The following is an 18789-nucleotide window of genomic DNA, read 5'->3' on the forward strand; positions in this document are numbered from 1 at the left end:
TTTTTTTTTTTTTTTTTTTTTTTTCCTACCACTAATAGATATTGTCCACTTTCGACTTTCTCTTTCGAGCTTCTCTTCGAGGTTTTCAAACTGTGTGTGTTATGGAGAGGTTTTCACACCCTTATAAAGAATGCTTTGTTCTCCTCTCCAACCGATGTGCTGGGTCTCGAAGGTGGGTGGATTGTTAGATCCCACATCGATGGAAGAAGGGAGCGAGTGTCAGCGAGGACACTGGATCTCGAAGGTGGATGGATTGTTAGATCCCACATCGATGGAAGAAGGGAGCGAGTGTCAGCGAGGACACTGGGTCTCGAAGGTGGGTGGATTGTTAGATCCCACATCGATGGAAGAAGGGAGCGAGTGTCAGCGAGGACACTGGGTCCCGAAGGGGGGTGGATTGTGAGATCCCACATTGATTGGAGAAGGGAACGAGTGTCAGAGAGGACGCTAGGTCCTGAAGGGGGTGGACTGTGAGATCCCACGTCGATGGAAGAAGGGAACGAGTGCCAGCGAGGACACTAGGCCCTGAAGGGAGGTGAATTGTGAGATTCCACATCGATGGAAGAAGGTATCGAGTGCCAGCGAGGCACTGGGCCCTGAAGGGGGGTGAATTGTGAGATCTCCCACATCGATGGAAGAAGGGAACGAGTACCAGCGAGGACACTGGGCCCTGAAGGGGGTGAATTGTGAGATCTCCCACATCGATGGAAGAAGGGAACGAGTGCCGGCGAGGACACTAGGCCCTGAAGGGGGGTGAATTGTGATATCTCCCACATCAATGGAAGAAGGGAACAGTGCCAGCGAGGACACTGGGCCCTGAAGGGGGGTGAATTGTGAGATCTCCCACATCGATGAAAGAAGGGAACGAGTGCCGGCGAGGACACTGGGCCCTGAAGGGGGGTGAATTATGAGATCCCACGTCCATGGAAGAAGGGAACGAGTGCCAGCGAAGACGCTAGGCCCTAAAGAGAGTGGATTGTGAGATCCCACGTTGGTTAGGGAAGAGAACGAAACATTCTTTATAAGGGTGTGGAAACCTCTCCCTAGCATACGCATTTTAAAAACCTTGAGAGGAATCTCAAAAGGGAAAACCCAAATAGAACAACATCCGCTAGCGGTGAGCTTGAGCGGTTACATCTAGCCACCTCTAGCTTCACTAACCCACATGTCTCTACCAGTCTTAATACAGCTGCAACAGTTTGGATGATCCCATTTGGTATGAGTGGCGCAGGAAGGTAAATTTCAAACAATTTCTTCCATCTTTCCTGAATTTCTAAACCAAAGACTTTGCTTCACTAACCCATCTTTCTATCTCATTTGGTTAGCACCCGAGTCTCAAATGAACTAGGAGCTGGCCATGCAGGAGCAGCCAAGCTAGCTGGATGTGTAGTAGTGACAATGGCCACCATTGAGGGGCTACTGCTTGGAACTACCTTGATTCTTATACGTAATGTTTGGGGGTATGCTTATAGCAACGAACCAGAAGTGATTGAATACGTAGCCAGCATGCTTCCTATAGTTGCAGTGTCCAGCTTCCTCGATGGACTTCAATGCGTGCTTTCAGGTTCTCATTTTATTATAGGCCTGCACTCTGTTATGGCTTGACTTAGTGTCTGCACTGCTATCATCTTCTAAAGGCTCTACTTGTTTGTGCATAAATACAATGCAGGCATTGCTAGAGGTTGTGGTTGGCAGAAGATTGGTGCCTTTGTCAATCTTGGATCATATTATATTGTGGGAATCCCATCTGCAGTTTTTCTTGCTTTTCTTTTGCACATTGGTGGACGGGTAAACAGCGTCGTTAATTCCGAGCTAAATTATATGAACCAAATACCTTTAATAGTTCAAAAGTTTCTTGACCTTTTATAAACGTTTCAAAACTAGCATAGGAGTAGAAAACTCTTAGAACTTCGGATGGAAATTGGGACTTGAAACGTTATGACGACCCAAATTTCCTTTCTGGGTCTTTCCCACTGTTCCGAACAATTCGTTCCTGGGCCTTGTACACACCGCCTGTTACACTATGGGAGTTGATTGTCACAATCGCACTTTAATGACAGCGGACTTGCGATTGTGCGGCACTCACTTCCCAGCAACGAGTGAGTTAAGCCTATTCGTTCTTGTGTCGCCTACGGCCAAGCGACGTATGCTCGAGCTTCTGGCTCCGATTTAAGGAGAAAGTTTTAGAAAACGGGGGCAAAGAGATTTCGAATGAGAGTTTTGAAAGCAAGATTTGAAAAATTGGAAATTGTGTTATATGGGAGCGTAAGCAAAAAGGCAACAACAACGGCTTACTGCATATAACTATCGGGTAGGAAGCAGTTGACAATTAGTCATATCCCCTATAGTGCATTTTGGGCATTTTAGCCCTTGCAGGTCTAGCCATGATTTTGGTGAACAGTCATACACCCTCATACTGACTCAATATGGAATGGTAAAAACCTATCTAGGATGAAAGCATGTAAAAGGGGTTTGGAACGAGCATGCAACCATGGACAACACGTCCTGGACAAGCAAGACTGGGATATCTGTCATGCGGCCATTGACAACACGCCTTGGACATGCATGACCGTGACACTAGTCATGCCCGAAGTCGTTACCTTAACCGCAAGGAGGGGGATGCCGGGGCTAGTGACTAGAGTGAAGTCGTAACTAGGTAGCCGTAGTTTGGATCACCTCCTTTTCAGGGAGAGCTGTTTGATGCTGCTTCACACCCAAAAAGAAGCGAGCTACATCTAAGTTAAACTTGGAGATGGAAGTCTTCTTTTATTTCTCGACGGTGAAGTAAGACTAAGCTCATGAGCTTATTATCCTAGGTCGGAACAAGTTGATAGGATCCCATTTTTTACGTCGCCATGTCCGAAATTCTAAAGGATTTCTACTGAAAAAACAAAGTTCTGACATTTTTTTATAACTTATCCTTAATCTTTCCGAATTCTTTTTAAAATCTTGTTTTTTTTTCTACTTAGGGGCTGTGGTTTGGCATCATTTTGGCACTCATTTTCCAAGCATTTTCTCTTGCTATCATTGCAATCCGCACAGATTGGGACCAAGAAGTAAAATTCCAAACTCAAATCTCTACTTTATTCCTTAAATCTGATGTTTCTAATGTGTTTGTTTGTGCTGTTCAGGCAAAGATTGCTACAGAAAGAGTTTATGACTCAACAATTCCAGAGAATGTTGTGTCATGAAACTTGTTGGTGGAGGAGCTTTGTGATTGGTCATCTCTTGTATTGAACTCTACTTTCTTTTCAAAATCAATGAATTGTGGAGGCCAACCCTCATTGATTCATTTTTGTAGCATGACTCTTGGGCAATATTAGCTGATGATTCTTTCACTTCAACTTGATTTCTCACTCAATCTCCATGTGTTTATATTTTGTTCGGTTTTGGTTAGATTATAAAGGTTCCTCTAATTTGAGAATTCGACTCGAAGTTATGATTTAGCTGACTCTCTCCCTTCCCATTTCATGTGAAGTCGGGGCGGGAGGCTCGCTGGGATAGGTCTATTATCTCTAATTAATAGCCTCGCTCACCTGTGTTTAGAAGGAAACACATGGCTGAGGAAGTAAGAATGTAACTGTCTAAACCCACCGCTTGTAGATATTCTCTGTTTTGACTTGTTATGTATCACCGTCAGTCTCACGATTTTAAAACGCGTCTACTAGGTAGAGGTTTCCACACCCTTATAAGGAATGCTTTGTTTCCCTCTCTAACCAATGTGAGATCTCACAATCCACCCCCTTGAGGGCTAGTGTCCCTACTAGCACACCTCCTAGTCCCAAGCCCACCGCTAATAGATATTGTCCTCTTTAGGCTTTCCCTTTAGGAGGTTTCCACACCTTTATGAAGAATGTGTCGTTCTCCTCCTCAACCGATATGGGATCTCACAATCCATCTCCTTGGAGGTCTAGTGTGCTCGCTGGCACACCGTTCGAAACCTGGCTCTAATACCATTTGTAACAGTTCAAGCCCACCACTAGCTGATATTGTCCTCTTTAGGACCTTTCGAGTTTCCCCTCAAGGTTTTAAAATGCATTCTCTAGGGAGGAGTTTCCACACCCTTGTTACAAGTGGTATCATAGCTAGACACCGAGTAATGTGCCAACAGAAATGAAACATTTCTTATAAAGGTGTATAAACCTCTTCCTAGTAGACGCATTTTAAAACCTTGAGGGGAAGTCCGAAAGAAAAAACCCAAAAAAGACAATAACTACTAGCAGTAGACTTAGGTTATTACAGTTACAGTAGACTTAGGTTATTACAGTTACAGTGATACCTGAACAATCTAATACATGTATTTATCAAATGAATCTAACTCAAAATTTGTCCATGTACTATAATGGATTAAGTTTATTCATTAACCATTTCCAACCAGCTAAAGACTACCAATAATCAAACAGATCAAATCAATAATAAGAAAAGAAAGCCAACCAAACACATAAAAGGTATAAAGCGAACATGTTTCCTACCATACAACACAACAATAATAAGTTGTTTTAAGGTCTTATGTTTCATTCTTAGGACACTGTTTCTTCTCTACGTTCATAATTCTGGTCTGGGGGCTCATGAAGTTTAATAACAAACAAGGTTAAAGGCCATAGACAGCTCCATAATTCCAGGTGCAGGTATCACCTGTACCAAAATGGCCACCGTCTTACTTTTGTCATTTTTCAGGTTACGACACACTTCCCAAAACATTGGACACTTGGTGCTGTGCATGTGTGTGAATTTATAAAATAATAACAACAGGGTAAGGCACCAAGCTTGGTTTATAACAACAGGGTAAGCAACTTCTTTTCCTGTTGTTTCAAGTCTATTCATTAATGGCGAGTTCTTCTTTGTAAGTCCTGTTTTGGCGAGTTCTCATGTTTTAGTTTGAGAATGCTAGAAGTAGGTCTCTGTCTCACATCGGTTGAGGAGGAGAACGAAACTATCTTTTATTAGGGTGTAGAAACCTCTTTCTAATATACGCGTTTTAAAAACGTTGAGAGAAAGCCTAAAGAGAACAATATCTGCTAGAGGTGAGCTTGGACCGTTACCTATTCACTTTCAGATTTTTGTATTCTTTTAAGAGATTCTATAGTTGTTGTTTACCATTTCAAATTTACTACAAGTTAATTTCTTTCCCCTTTTCCTTCTAGCTACTTTGAGTTCCTATCTAATCTGTATGTTTTCCTTCTCACCGACGTTAACATTTGTAACGACTCAAGCCCACCGCTAGTAGATATTGTTCTCTTTGGGCTTTTCCTTTCGGACTTTCCCTCAAGGTTTTTAAAATGCGTCTACTAGGAAAAGGTTTTCATACCCTTATAAGAAATGATTTATTCACTCTCCAACCGACGTGGGATCTCACAATCCACTTCCTTGGGGGCTAACGTCCTTGCTGGCACATCGTTCGGTGTCTGCCTTTGATACCATTTGTAACCATTCAAACCCACCACTAGTAGATATTGTCATCGTTGGGTTTTTCCTTTCGGGCTCCCCCTCAAGGTTTCTAAAACGCGTCTATTAAGAAGAGGTTTTCATACCCTTGTAAGAAATGATTCGTTCCCTCTCCAACTGACGTGGGATCTCACAATCCACCTCCTTGGGGACCAACGTCCTTGATGGTACACCACCCAGTGTCTGGCTTTGATACCATTTGTAACAGTCCAAACTCACCGCTACTAGATATTGTCCTCTTTGGATTTTCCTTTTTGGACTTCCCCTCAAAGTTTTTAAAACGTGTTTATTTTCTCTCTCAGTCAGATCAAATTTTATGCCTAATACTTTGCTTGAAACTGCACTTGGATCTTGCAGATAAATATTCTGAGCCAAGGAAAATATTTGTGTAATGTTTGCCCAACACGAATTACTAGTGCAAAATGTTGCTTTGAGCCATATGTTGTTTGCTTCATGTCTTTTCACAGTTGATCCCTGGGTGACCCAACAGTTGATCCCTGGGTGACCCAATCGCATATGCAGTAGCTCCAGATCGATACTCCAACCACGTGATCGAGACCTATACACCCCATCCCTTCGTATGGTTACAGGTCAAGTCCTTGTAGGAAGCAGAAGTAGTAGACATGATGGACATTCAGGGAGGAGAAGTCTTGATTGAAGTGAAAAGACAGTTGCTGTTGGCCGGGCCTTTATTTTCTATTGGTCTGTTACAATACAGTTTACAGATAATTTCTTTGATGTTTGTGGGTCATCTTGGTGAATTGGCTCTGGCTGCAGCTTCAATGGCAACTTCTTTTGTTTCAGTCACAGGTTTTAGCTTGCTGGTGAGCTCTATTTCTCCTCGAACCTAAAATTTGTGGTTTCAACATGTATTCTTTTGCATGTGTGAGATCCCACCTCGGTTGGAGAGGAGAACGAAGCATTCTTTATAAGGGGTATGGCTAGTGCATTGGATACCTTATGTGGGCAGTCATTCGGCGCAAAGCGATAGATATCATATGCTAGGACTACATACTCAATGTGCAATGTTCGTCCTCTTAGTTGTCAGCATATTTCTTGTCCTTATTACATCAAACACCAAAATGATTCTAATTGCATTGCACCAAGATCAGGACATCTCCAAAGGAGCTGGATTATACGCCCGTTACATGATCCCGAGCGTTGTCGCATACGGTCAGCTTCAATGCCTAGTGAAATTCTTACAAACTCAAAACATTGTCTTCCCTATGGTACTAAGTTCTGGTATAGCAGCTTTAATCCACATCTTATTATGCTGGATATTGGTGTTCGAATTCGAACTGCGAATTAGAGGAACCGCTCTGGCGAATTCGATCTCGTATTGGATTAATGTATGTCTGATAGCACTCTATGTTAAGATCTCTTCTTGTTGCTCAGAAACATGGACAGATTTTACAGTTGATGCCTTGCATAATGTGCTTGATTTCCTTAGGATTTCAGTTCCTTCAGCTCTTATGCTGTGGTAATTCTTTGTTGTTCTGTAGCAGTTAGCCAAAATGGGTATATGTTCTAATAAATGGATTGATATCATTTTCAACAGCTTGAAAGTTTGGACATTTGAAATGATGGTTATCTTGTCTGGTCTTCTGCCTAACCCCAAGCTGGAAACTTCAGTACTTTCTATCTGGTTGGTACTCCTCCTAAGGTGACTGGTATCAACTTTATTATGAATATCCAATGTTGTTCTTAAAAGGATGAATTTGTTGTTCCAGCCTTAATATATTTGGATTGTTCTGGATGATTTCTTTTGGACTTAGTGCTGCTGTAAGGTAATCGTCCTAGCTTATGCTTCCTGGATGATATATTTGGATTGTTTTGTTTGATATGTTTTTGAATGATAGTATTCGGGTGTCGAACGAGTTGGGGGCTGGACGTCCACGAGCAGCACGTATGGCAGCGTATGTTGCATTAGTCATGGTGGTTGTAGAAGGTGTTCTGGTAGGAGTTCTTATGATTCTGCTTCGCAATGTCTGGGGTCGAGTTTATAGTGAAGAAGAAGAAGTTGTGAGATGCCTTGCGACTATGATGCCGGCTGTAGCGGTTTCCAGCTTCTTTGACGGTGTTCAGAGCGTTCTTTCAGGTCCTTATTCATGTTAGCTTGCATTTATGTTCTGCAGAGAGAAAAGAAGATATAATGGGCTTATGTGATCTCACGTTACTTAGAGAGTGGGAACGAAGTATCGTGTGGAAATGTCTTCCTAGTAGATACATTTTAAAACCGTGAGGCTGATGATGATATGGAACAGGCCAAAGCAGACAATATCTACTAGCGGTGGACTTGGACTGTTATAAATGGTATCATAGCCAAACACCGGGTGGTGTGTCAGTAAGGATGCTAGGTCCCCAAAGGAGTGGATTGTGAGATCTTACCTATGTTGGAGAGGGGAACGAAACATTCTTATAAGGGTGTGAAAACCTTTCTTTAGTATACACTTTTAAAACCGTGAGGCTAACGGTGATATGTAATGGGCGTTGAAAGGATTCTACTTTGCTTCAGATTGCATATTTTCTTAGTTTTTTTCCCCTTAAATACTCAACTCAACTCGATTCCATGATCGTTCGAGATATATTAGTTCAATTACATATCCGTGCAACGTGTATATAATGTGTTATTATCTGCACTCGAATCAAATGCATCTATAATACTGGATGTTTTGTTAAACAAATGCAGGAATTGCTAGAGGATGTGGTTGGCAGAAAATGGGCGCATATATCAATCTGGCTTCCTTTGACCTAGTGGGAATTCTGTCTTAGACATGAAAGGGAAGGTATCGACTATTCTCTTTCATAAACGTTCCCATATTCTCAATCTTTTAACTCTTTTTTTTTGGCCCTTAAACCATTTCTTCTGCAGGGACTCTGGTTGGGTGTTGTATCTGCTTTTCTAGTCCAAGTGGTGTTCTTCCTTGGAATAACAGTTCGCACAAACTGGAACAAACAGGTGACCCTTGAGCACTGTTCATTGCTTGATCTGAATCTTCTCGCTCACATTGGCATCTGTTTAACTTCATCTTTCTTTCAGGCTGAAGAGGCTTCGAACCAGGGCCGGGATTACACGGTCCCTCTGTATGTGGAGCAAGACTAGAACATCCTCGACATTGCTGAACGGTTCGAGATCAACCTAAACATTTTGGTCCGACTTCAACGTATCCTGGATGGACATGAGAGATCCAGGACAAGCAAAACTAGTCAAATAATAATCACCACAGACACACATGATAGAATAGATATGAGAGAATCCTTGCACAAGTATGAATTTTATTTCATTTTTTGTTAGTGTACTGAATAGTGCTTCGAAGCTGTAAGTGTTATACTTCCCAAACAGAATTGTAGCAGAAATGGTCCAAGGCAGAGGTATCAAACATTTTGATAAGGGATCAAATGAATCAAGTTCAATTAGCTATATGTGATATTACATAATGGAACACCCGTATAATTTAGCAGTCGCATGAGGGGATAAGAGGGTAAAAGATGAACCCATCCGGCAGTCTTCACTTGGGAAGTAACTCCACAATTTTCCCTGGAAAAGAACCAAATAGCAATCATTTGGGGATATTCAGCAAGATTCTTTTATCTAAGCCAGCTAAGGAGTGAATGAACACCAGAAATCTTGAACCAATCTAAATATTAAGAGAGGAGCTATTAAGAGAGTTACAATGTTGCTTAAATATATGGAAATTTTGATTCACTTCTCCAAGCACTCATTTGAGAAGAACACTAACCCTTTTAAATACTAACTAGCAAGGAAGGCACAAGGAAAGGGGGGAAAACTAATCAATCATAGAGATTTCAGAGCAAGAAGAGAATAATTCAAGTTCGAAAACTCGAAAGACGTACCTCATAGATGTAGGCTAGCGTTCAATTGAAAGGCCGAATTCATATTGCAGTACACTGATACAGAATCTCCTTATTGTTGGAATTCAAGATCTAATTTCCTTTTAAGATGTGATCTGTCAGCACTGCAAGAGAAGGGAAAACACAAACTATTCAGAATTCTAGATGTCATGAAAACTATATTTATATACTTAAATATTATACCATATTTTCGTTTCTTATTCAAAATAAATAAATAAATAACCTGCCTCTTTCCTCTCAGCGGGATTTGATTCATGAACTAATTTATCACCATTTATTAATTAAATCTATGATTGCATGTTATGCTCACGATTTATGGGAACCTCTAAGATTGCTATCCCATGATTTATGTTGTTCTTATAGCCTCGCGTTGATTATTAGAAATTGGAGGGCTTTTTTTGTTGTAGTCTTTTCTTAGGGAGGATTCTCTCCACCTCTAAGGTAGACAATCGGTTAAGCAATTTACGCTAAGAAAAATTTACCTGTTAATTGTAGGTCTATTTGGAGGTTTTCCACCAAAAACAGAAAAATCCAACGACATAGGCACTGCTTCATTCTTGCTTGTATTTCCAGCAGCTGCCTCTCGCTCACTAACATGGTCATCAAGCCTATCAGATTTATATGCATTTCCTTCAAAAGCCTCACGATCTGACATTACTCTTCTCGACTTTCTTGGAGGAGAGTTAGGAGCCTCATTTGAATTTAAGTCCAAACCTCGAGAGTTCGTAGGTTCTTGCTTTGAAGTAGGCCTTGGAAGCTTACTAGGATCTGTGGGAAGTGGTGCAGATGAGAAGTATCTACAAAAGAAAAACTGTAAGCAACGTATCGAAAACAGCTCTATGTTTCTAAATTATATTTTCATATTTTAAAAAGGAAACCTATGCTCCAATGCTTGTTGAATGGTAATTCTAGATTTTGGATCATATGCAAACATCTTTGATAGGAGATCCAGCGTGTCATCGCTAGCCATAGGAAACAATGATCGTAGGGGAGGGGCAGGAACATATTGGAACTCCACGTAATCAGGTAGGTATAACATATCAGGCCATTGAGAAGGCGTTGGTGTTCCAAAAGCTGCAAAGATCTTCCCCAATTGGTCAATGTCACTTGAACCCTGTCAACGAAAGAAACGATTTAACAAACAATCAAAAGAAATACAAGAAACCAAAATTTTGAATTTAGATCTATTTTACATAATAATACGAATCCAAGAACAATATGCAAGTACAGGTTTAAAATATAATGGAAAAAAATTGTCAGCGACCAAGCCCTACGGCTCTCGGAAGAGTATAGTTATCGAACCATTGACAAATGGATAACATCTGAAGGTAAATCAAGTTAAGAAGATACAAGTTTGCTAAACTTAAAGCTATGAACCTACCTCTATGCCACATGCTAACAACACCATCTACAAAAACTCAGGTTTCTACAGTCCATTCTTCTCAGAATCCATACACAGTTGATATATACCTAGGCTTGATAACTTTAAGCTTAATAAACGAAGGGCTACTAAATTTGTGAGATAAATATTCCCTCATTAGTATTAGCAAAATCAGTTCTCATGCTAAAATACACCCTGGAAAGTCTAATGCACTGAAGGAAATGCAAGGCTAGCCATGTTGATAGAGACATGTTTATCATTGCATACATGACTCACACTCAGCAAGAACCCAGGGGCCAATTCATTGCCCAAAATAGATAGAAGATTAATAATTTATTGTATGCAACTAGTTCTAAGCTAGATTTGTACGTACACAACCATGTGGATGTACCATGCTTAATTTGGAAGCTCAAAATATACATTGGGTGGTTGTAATTAAAAGAGAGCTCGCATTGAAGTCAAATGAGTTTGCTAGTAGGAAAAAAATAGAATGGGTAAAAAGGACAAACACAATCTAAAAGTCTCATATATTGTATCATGCATGCCAATTTGAGCACCAACATGGTACCGATATGAATAAAAAGACTGATTAATGCATGAGACTAAGTTCGTACTGAAGTTATTTACATGTGGAAGCTTAAATATCACAAGCAGAAAAGGGTAGAACAACTCATGGGTTAAACATCAGCCATCACCATGTAAAGGATCGTCTATTGATACAAATATAGACTTGCCTGAAGAAAAGGTCGACGAAGTAATAGTTCAGCAAAAATACAAGCTGCTGCCCAAACATCAACTGCAGAGCCATATTGCTTAGTGCCAAACAATAGCTCAGGCGCTCTGTACCATCGAGCAAACACCTATTATGAATATTCAGACGTGTTAAGAATGAGATGAATAAAATTCAGGGATAGGGGTGAAATATCTGTACCATCGAGCAAACAAAAAAAAAAAAAAAAACCATCTATAATACGAAACCAGGTCATTGAATACACCCAGGTTTAAAAGCACCACCTACTACACATGGCAATTTAGATTCCAAAGCAATAAATCTTTACCAGCGTTTATCAATAATGCAAAAGAGGGAGAAGAAGTATACCTGGTGAGTAAATCTACGATCCGGACTCCCAAATATCCGAGCCAAACCAAAATCTGCAAGTTTCAGTTGACCATTTGATCCTATCAACAAATTATTTGGCTTCATATCCCTGTAAAGTGCAAGCAAGCATAATAGAAAGTAAAGCATAGGTATCCAGATGCTATATGATTTGAACAGCTAAACAGCAAAAATAATAGAATCATACAAAATTTGGGTACCTATGTAAAACCCATTTCTTGTGGCAATAAGCAAGTCCTTTCAACGTCATCTGAAGGAATGATTTTATGTCAGCTGGGGAAAGAAATATGTTTCGATCACGTATAACAGCTTCAAGGTCTGTCTCCATAAACTCAAATACGAGATGCAAATTTCCTTTGTGAGGGAATGCATCAATTAACTCAATTATATTTGGATCTTTGAGCTCTTTAAGCAGCTTGATTTCTCGAAGAGCCGTAAAATTTACTCCCTCTTTTTGTTTCCCAAGCCGAATTTTCTTGATTGCAACCGTCTGACCTGTCTAAAGAGTAAAAAAAGGACGTGGATAAATCAAGTTGAAAACCCTTCTTTCTTGACTTAATAGAAACTGAATATATAGTTTTAAGTTCTTATTTTCAAGCTTCTAACAATCGGAATTTCAAGTAAACAAAAGAACTAACGCCTTTAAGTCCAGACACCTATTCAGCTACCGTGAGATACAGTTCAGGAAAACAAATTTGATTCTTAGGGCAAAAGCAGCAGGTACTCCACCACATTGAAACATAGTCAATGTGATAAAACTCGAAGAAATACTCCAAATAGCCCCAGAAGCAGTCGCCATGGCTGCCATAGCAATCTCAATATCATCGACAAATCAATTGCAGTGAATTTAGCTCTAACTTTTCGACTTACCCCTCTCTTTTCCATCCCCATACTTTATTTCATATTCATCAAACGGTTATTAACTTATCACGCAAAGAAAGCATACCACCTTGATGCAGAATCATATTAAAAAAGGTAGTCCAAGACCTACCTGAGTATCAATAGCCTTATATACAACACCATAGGTACCCTCCCCGAGAACCTCACGCTTTAAATATCTATCGGCCACTTTCTTTGATGGATCGAGCTCAACCATTGCTGCCTCCAATATACTCCTTCAAAACGTATTCTCAGCTGCGATAATCTTCTCATGGCAGACACATGGATTCATAAAGAAGAACTATCTGGGGCACAATTCTCCAAGGAAATCCCAGGAAATTAGGGTTTGGACATGGTGAGTGTGCAGTTCAGTTGGTAGCACAAAGAAAGCTGATGAAGATAGAGAGAGACGAGAGCGTAGAAAAGCAGCTTCTTTCAGCTGTTCAAGGATTTTTTTTTTTTTTTTTTTTTTTTTTTTTTTGCCGCTTGTTTTCCCGCCATTGGCCAATGGGCAAGTAGATTCATTGTTTTGGGCCGACCCACATGGCCCAAAATCGTCTCCCAAGATTTACGTGTAATTAGTTTTCAATAAATCTACAAATTTTAAATTTTATGTATAATAAATTTAAAAACATTTAATTTTGTATATTAAATTTTTTAAAATTAATTAATTTATTAAACCTATCTAATAAAACTCCTGAACTTTTAGTTGTTCGTAGTGAAAATTGACACAAAATCATAAGCACGTGGTAGCACGTTTACCAGGATCATAAACCCTCCCCATTAAATCATCATGATCGGGAGTAACATAAAAGTTCATTACTGATTCTAAAAAAATAATTTTCAATATTTTAACTTAAATTTTAGAACATCTTAGAGTAAAAACGATAAAACAAAGAAACAACACGTGAATAAAGCAATCGTACGTTTAGTTTTCGGAAACCGAAAACCAAACATGAGCCTACCGAACGGGCATAAAGTAAATGGTTTTAAGATTGACAGTTCTCTTCATAGAGCAAAAATACATTATTTTCGATACCCAACGCATAGGGTAGACGTTAATATAAGGAACTAAACTAAAAAGATTTGTGATAAATAAAAATAAAAGACCTAGAAAAAGGAATTCATATCAAAATAAAGAAACCCAGAAACATTATAAATTGAAAGAATTTCAAATTATTATCAAATAAATTGTCACTATCTTACCCTAAGTTTTCCTTTCAACTGACAGAAGGAAGGAAGGAAGGAAGGAAGGAAGAAAGGAAGCCAGAGACTTCTTATATGGATGTGTAACCCCCACAACAAAACCAGAATCTAATGAAATGACAAGAATGTGCAAGCCAAGCCAAGCCAAGCCAAGCCAATCCAAGCCATGCCATGCCATGCCAAGCCATGCCATGGTCTTTCTTTCTAAGAGGTAGGCATATTTGCATAAAGAAGAGTAAAAAAGATTTCCACTTCTGGTATACCTCTTATCGTTTTGATGAATCTACTTTTTATTGGATCTTCAAGGAGCAATAGCCCCATCTGGGCCACTCTTGGCACAAGCCTAGCCAGGGGTATTCCTGATGTTCTGCTGCTGCCTCCAGCAACTGAAGCCTCCATTTCATCCATCAACCCATCGACTCCCACTTCTAACGATCTCTCAACGACGCTCCCGAACTCGGCACTGAATCCAATGAAGGAGAAAAAGATGATGGTTTATGTTTCAGAGACAGAATCAAGATTGAAAGTTTAAGACTGTAATCAACCATGCATTGTCAAGGAAGCATGATTTCAGCTGAAATGAATTCTCTCAAAAAAGAGGGACTTTGAGCAAAAGTCACAATAAACTTGATATCTATTCAATACTCCATGCATGTCTATTAATGAGATTGTCTATGTTCAGTATGGTGAGTGTTGATTTATAATACTCGTACCTTAGCAGTACTGCTCTAGTCTCCATCATGAGCTGATCAAACTTGTTGAAATTTCGGGCAGCTGCATTGTCGTCAGTGGAGAGCGTGTCTGTAATATTAGATTGATTGTCCCCAGGCATCAAGTAGTCCAACCAATGATGGGGACTTCCTGTGCTCATGAAAATTTTAATTATTTGTGTAGTAGTGTCACGAAGTACGGTTGTATTAAAGACATCTCGCAACTGTTTTCTGCAACCAAGAAAATCAACAAAGAATATCAATCACGTCTGAGAAAGTATCGAAAGAGCTAGTAATACAAGGCATAGTTGTGATCGATCAAACGAAATCTCTGTAAAAGATTCTCAAACAATGTTTTGGGAGAACTATGCTGCCAGTTTACTCGACAGCAGAGCTTGGAATCGAAAACGTTTATTTATTTTTTTTTCAGAACCCTGTTATTTCACAACCAGGTTCCTCGTTTAGTCTCGAGGAAAATTCTCAAAAAATATTTTTTCTGAAATTATAGTAGAACAAACCCCTTACCTCTTAAGAACTTCTCCTACTGCTACCTGCAATTTAGGAATCAAGGCATTCAGACCATAATTACAGAGAAAATCAGAGATGGCCAGAAATTTCTGTTGGTCTTCTCTATTGATGAGGTCAGCCTCCTCCTGCGGAATTATGAACCACAAGGACCAATATAAGAGAAGAGAACAAGGAGTCAACAAATAACTAAACGGTAACACACACACGAGGCTTTCTAGTTATGATATCGAAAAATTTAGTATCTCATATCATATTTAGAAGCCTTCATCCGGCCGAAGGATTGGCATATATTGTTAGGAATTACGACTCTCCACAATGGTATGATATTGTCCACTTTGAGTATAAACTCTCATGGCTTTGCTTTGGGCTTCCCCAAAAGGCCTCATACCAATGGAGATAGTATTCCTCATTTATAAACCCATGATCTTCCACTAAATTAACCAATGTGGGACTCACTCCCAATAATCCTCAACATATATTTCGGTTAAGAATTCAAATGTTATAAATTAAGGAGAAAAAACATAGGCTAAAAAAGAATTTGTTATCAAACAGGATGTGGTAATTCCAAGAATGACAGTGCTGAAAACAGTTCATAAAAGTACGAAGTAGCAATAATAGCAGGCCTTACAAGCAACTGGGAGCTACCAAGACCACGGGCAGTATCGATGTACATATGTCTTCCTAAGATGTTGACTTGAACTCTAATGTACAAACTTAACACAGTTATTGCCCAGAGTGATATCACCATCTTTGTGAAGCCTGGAAAACACATTCCAACCATGTCAGGCGACTGTATTCAGCTAAAAACCAGAAAATATAAACACCAGAGTGAGGTCGCTTCATACTTAGTATTTTGAGGTTTTCCCATAAATCAAGCTTCTCAGCTAATGTCAAAGTGTTTCGCTCGCCCTTCCCCATCATTAATCTCTCTGTCAGGTGTGAAAGATCCAAATCTTCCTCTATCCGATTATGTAAATGTTGTAAAGCATGAGGCAACGTCGTTGTATCAGCTATTCTTTGAATGTTCTCAAAATGAGCTTGTATTCTGCATGAACAAACCCGACAAACACAAAAGTTAAAGAACCCAGAAAACAGATACTGATAAAAAGAAGGGAAGAAAAAGTAAGCATCTCTTAACTGAGCTTTAATGAGCTCATCTGCTTCACGTTCATTATCCAACTCTTTCTGGATATCATGAAGCCTTCGACTGTAATAGTCATATTGTCGGTACAGAAAATACCCGCTTCCTAAAACTCCAGCTGTAATTAAAATCTTCCTCTTATACCTTTTCCAGAAATCCCTGCTCACAATATGTTAGAAATAATAAGACATGATGAAATGGGAGAAACCAAACAATTTTCAAAGTATCAACCGGTAAATTAACTAATAAACCAATGGCGATTTTCCAAGACTAGGCAGGGAGAGATGGCTATGAGTGAGTTAACAAAGAAAAGGCTATTAGCTTCTAAATTCCAAACCCCTTGGTCCTGTCTTGAAGATAATGTGACAGTAGAAAGACATTCATATTCAAGAATTTCAGTCTCTTTGATTTCTTCTAAAATTGAGGTTCCAATAACCCAAATCAGCCATCCATATTCCCCTCAGTAAACTCTTTCTCCAAGTCACATGCTCGTTGCTGGACGATAGGATCCCAATTAAGATGGGTTGGCAAGAATCTAATACCAACTTTTTTTCAGTAGAGCATTTTTAAAAGAAGGTAAGGAATTCATTCTCAATCTTTTTTTCTGTGTTCAATATCTCTAGAACAGTGTTCTTCCTTCTTTTTTGATAGAATAATGCAACCGCTAACTTTCAAAATCTTCCTTCAACATCATTTTGCATTCCCAAACCATATTTTGAGACCAATAGGTTGAAGCTAAAAGATATTTTTAAACATTTTATCATCAAAGAACGTGAAATGGTTCATTCTATACTGATCAATTAGAAACGAACCGTAATTTCCTAATCTCAACTGTCGCGAATCAGAGAATTGGAGCATTTCTACCGAAAGAAATAACCAAAATTTAGACCAGCTATCATAAACAGCCAAATTCATCTTCCAGTTAGCAGAATCGAGGGAAAAAGAATACCAAGAAGAAGGCCCCTTCAATCAATAGCAATATAAGGGAAGCCATATGAAATAATGCAACAGAAACATGAGAATTGACCTTATAGGAAACATTTTGGCGTCACGAACTAAACCGAACATCCATCACCATGCCTTCGTGGTCTGCAAATCCATTTTGAAACAAAACCAAAATTGAGATGAGAATAAAAACTTCGTAAACCAGAAACAAAACGTAAAACTATCATCAAATAAGCTAAAAAAAGGCAATACTACCGCTGACCTAGAAGGAAAAGAGATGGAGAAACGCGCAAATCCACGATAAGGCGCGAAAACTCGAAATTCCCACAACTTCAAAAGGGAAGAGGCGAAATGGGAAGCGACTCGACAAGCGCAGAAGGAAGCAGGTCTTCCCCGCTTTGAATCGACACAGATTCCTAAGTCTCTTCGGGGTTGCGAAATTCGAGGGTTTGGCGCTTGAAGATGGCGGAGAAGCTGCACTCCGAGAGGAGTGACCAATTTGATCGATCCAATGGTTAATAAATGTTGGTTTTTATCCCTTACCTCTTCAACTTCGACCTTTGGATTTGCTCTTCGTACACTTCTCTTCTTTTTGCCTTCATTTCCTTCCTTAGTTGATAACGGAATGTCGGCACACAAATACATAAAATATGTTCCTTTTTAACGCACCGGCCCACTCAAAACACGGTAGACATTCCACGTTGGTTTGAGAGGAGAACAAAATTTCTCGTAAGGGTGTGGAAACCTTTGAAAATGTTACAAACGGTATCAGAGCTGGTCGAAGTAGGGCTCTACGTCTTCACAATAAACGCGTTTTAAAACCGTGAGTCTAAATACGTAACGGGTCAAAGCGGACCTTGTACTAGTCTAGTATGAATCTAGATTTCTAGGTCAATATTGGACGAGAGTATTGATAGTAATAATTGTGTATCTTTAATGAGGTGCGTGTCTTTCAATTCATATATAGCATCCAACATAGGTATTGATGTTGTACCGTTCGATCAAGACCAAAATCAAGAGGGACTTCAATATGCAATCTTACCCATGGTCGACTCGAGAAGTCCCCTTCCTCATTATGTAGATGCCCCAACCCCGCACTCCTCACCTTTAGTTTGAGTGAGTTCACGGGGCTTTTTACCCTTCTTGAGTTGCTTGGACTTGATGGGTCTCGGGCCTTAGTTTTGAACCATCCATAACATTGACGAGTCGTCCCTCTTTATTTTGGGTTGGGTCGTTGGTTTATTGAGGTGGGTTTTTGGACCCATACGTCATTGAGTGACATTATGGTGATGATGGGTTAGACGAACATGCACTTTTATGCACATAGTTCGTTCATTCAGCGACTATTATTGTTTGGGCAATGTCTATGTATAGTTAGTTTTGGTGCTCCATGATTGGGCATTCTCGTTGCTCGACCTTCCATTGATCCTAATACTAATTAGAAAGGTGTGTAGAGTCATTTCACGTGTCATTGTCATATATCTTAAAGGGATTGGACATTCTTTGAACGCATTACGTGATTCTTTAGAGTTTGTCTCCAAATTATGGGCTTAGGGAGTCGGTT

General features: G+C 39.7%; 4 protein-coding genes across 7 annotated transcripts in view; 2 read left to right on the forward strand and 2 right to left on the reverse strand.

Annotated features, from left to right (window-relative positions):
• LOC111464976 (protein DETOXIFICATION 16-like) overlaps nt 1-3349 on the forward strand; it is a 5186-nt gene extending 1837 nt beyond the window's left edge. The window contains exons 4-8 of the mRNA XM_023109261.1: nt 1179-1235; nt 1326-1564; nt 1670-1788; nt 2970-3056; nt 3132-3349. Coding sequence (XP_022965029.1) covers nt 1179-1235; nt 1326-1564; nt 1670-1788; nt 2970-3056; nt 3132-3191 — 562 coding nt within the window. The 3' untranslated portion in view covers nt 3192-3349. The remainder of the gene's footprint in view (nt 1-1178; nt 1236-1325; nt 1565-1669; nt 1789-2969; nt 3057-3131) is intronic.
• A 3070-nt stretch (nt 3350-6419) lies between these two features.
• LOC111429678 (protein DETOXIFICATION 16-like) lies at nt 6420-8205 on the forward strand (the record flags this gene model as incomplete). Its single annotated transcript, XM_023065620.1, has 6 exons — nt 6420-6472; nt 6558-6925; nt 7004-7090; nt 7176-7232; nt 7305-7543; nt 8135-8205. Coding segments are annotated over exons 1-6 (831 nt in total), but the record flags the coding sequence as incomplete, so codon positions are not given.
• Nucleotides 8206-8704: 499 nt separating this feature from the next.
• LOC111430020 (cyclin-dependent kinase D-3-like) lies at nt 8705-13131 on the reverse strand. The gene is made up of 8 exons (XM_023066120.1): nt 12808-13131; nt 12017-12315; nt 11799-11907; nt 11434-11559; nt 10197-10432; nt 9801-10115; nt 9301-9422; nt 8705-8983 (listed from the first exon to the last, which is right to left on the reverse strand). The coding sequence occupies exons 1-7, from the start codon at nt 12910-12912 to the stop codon at nt 9371-9373; spliced, it is 1242 nt and encodes a 413-aa protein (XP_022921888.1). The 5' UTR covers nt 12913-13131; the 3' UTR covers nt 8705-8983; nt 9301-9370.
• A 713-nt stretch (nt 13132-13844) lies between these two features.
• On the reverse strand, nt 13845-17846 carry LOC111430024 (peroxisome biogenesis protein 3-2-like). Of its 4 annotated transcripts, none has more exons than XM_023066132.1 (9): nt 17488-17846; nt 17308-17369; nt 16278-16439; nt 15985-16184; nt 15768-15898; nt 15137-15264; nt 14615-14842; nt 14094-14364; nt 13845-14058 (listed from the first exon to the last, which is right to left on the reverse strand). In XM_023066132.1, the coding sequence occupies exons 2-8, from the start codon at nt 17346-17348 to the stop codon at nt 14106-14108; spliced, it is 1149 nt and encodes a 382-aa protein (XP_022921900.1). In that variant the 5' UTR covers nt 17349-17369; nt 17488-17846; the 3' UTR covers nt 13845-14058; nt 14094-14105. The 4 variants fall into 4 exon arrangements, with proteins under 4 accessions (XP_022921900.1, XP_022921899.1, XP_022921898.1 ...); XM_023066131.1 differs by having other exon boundaries at nt 13845-14054; nt 14090-14364; XM_023066130.1 differs by having other exon boundaries at nt 13845-14364.
• Nucleotides 17847-18789: the final 943 nt, after the last annotated feature.

This window comes from Cucurbita moschata, unplaced genomic scaffold (genome assembly GCF_002738365.1).
Source record: "Cucurbita moschata cultivar Rifu unplaced genomic scaffold, Cmos_1.0 Cmo_Scf00032, whole genome shotgun sequence".
In the NCBI taxonomy this organism is placed as follows: domain Eukaryota; kingdom Viridiplantae; phylum Streptophyta; class Magnoliopsida; order Cucurbitales; family Cucurbitaceae; genus Cucurbita; species Cucurbita moschata.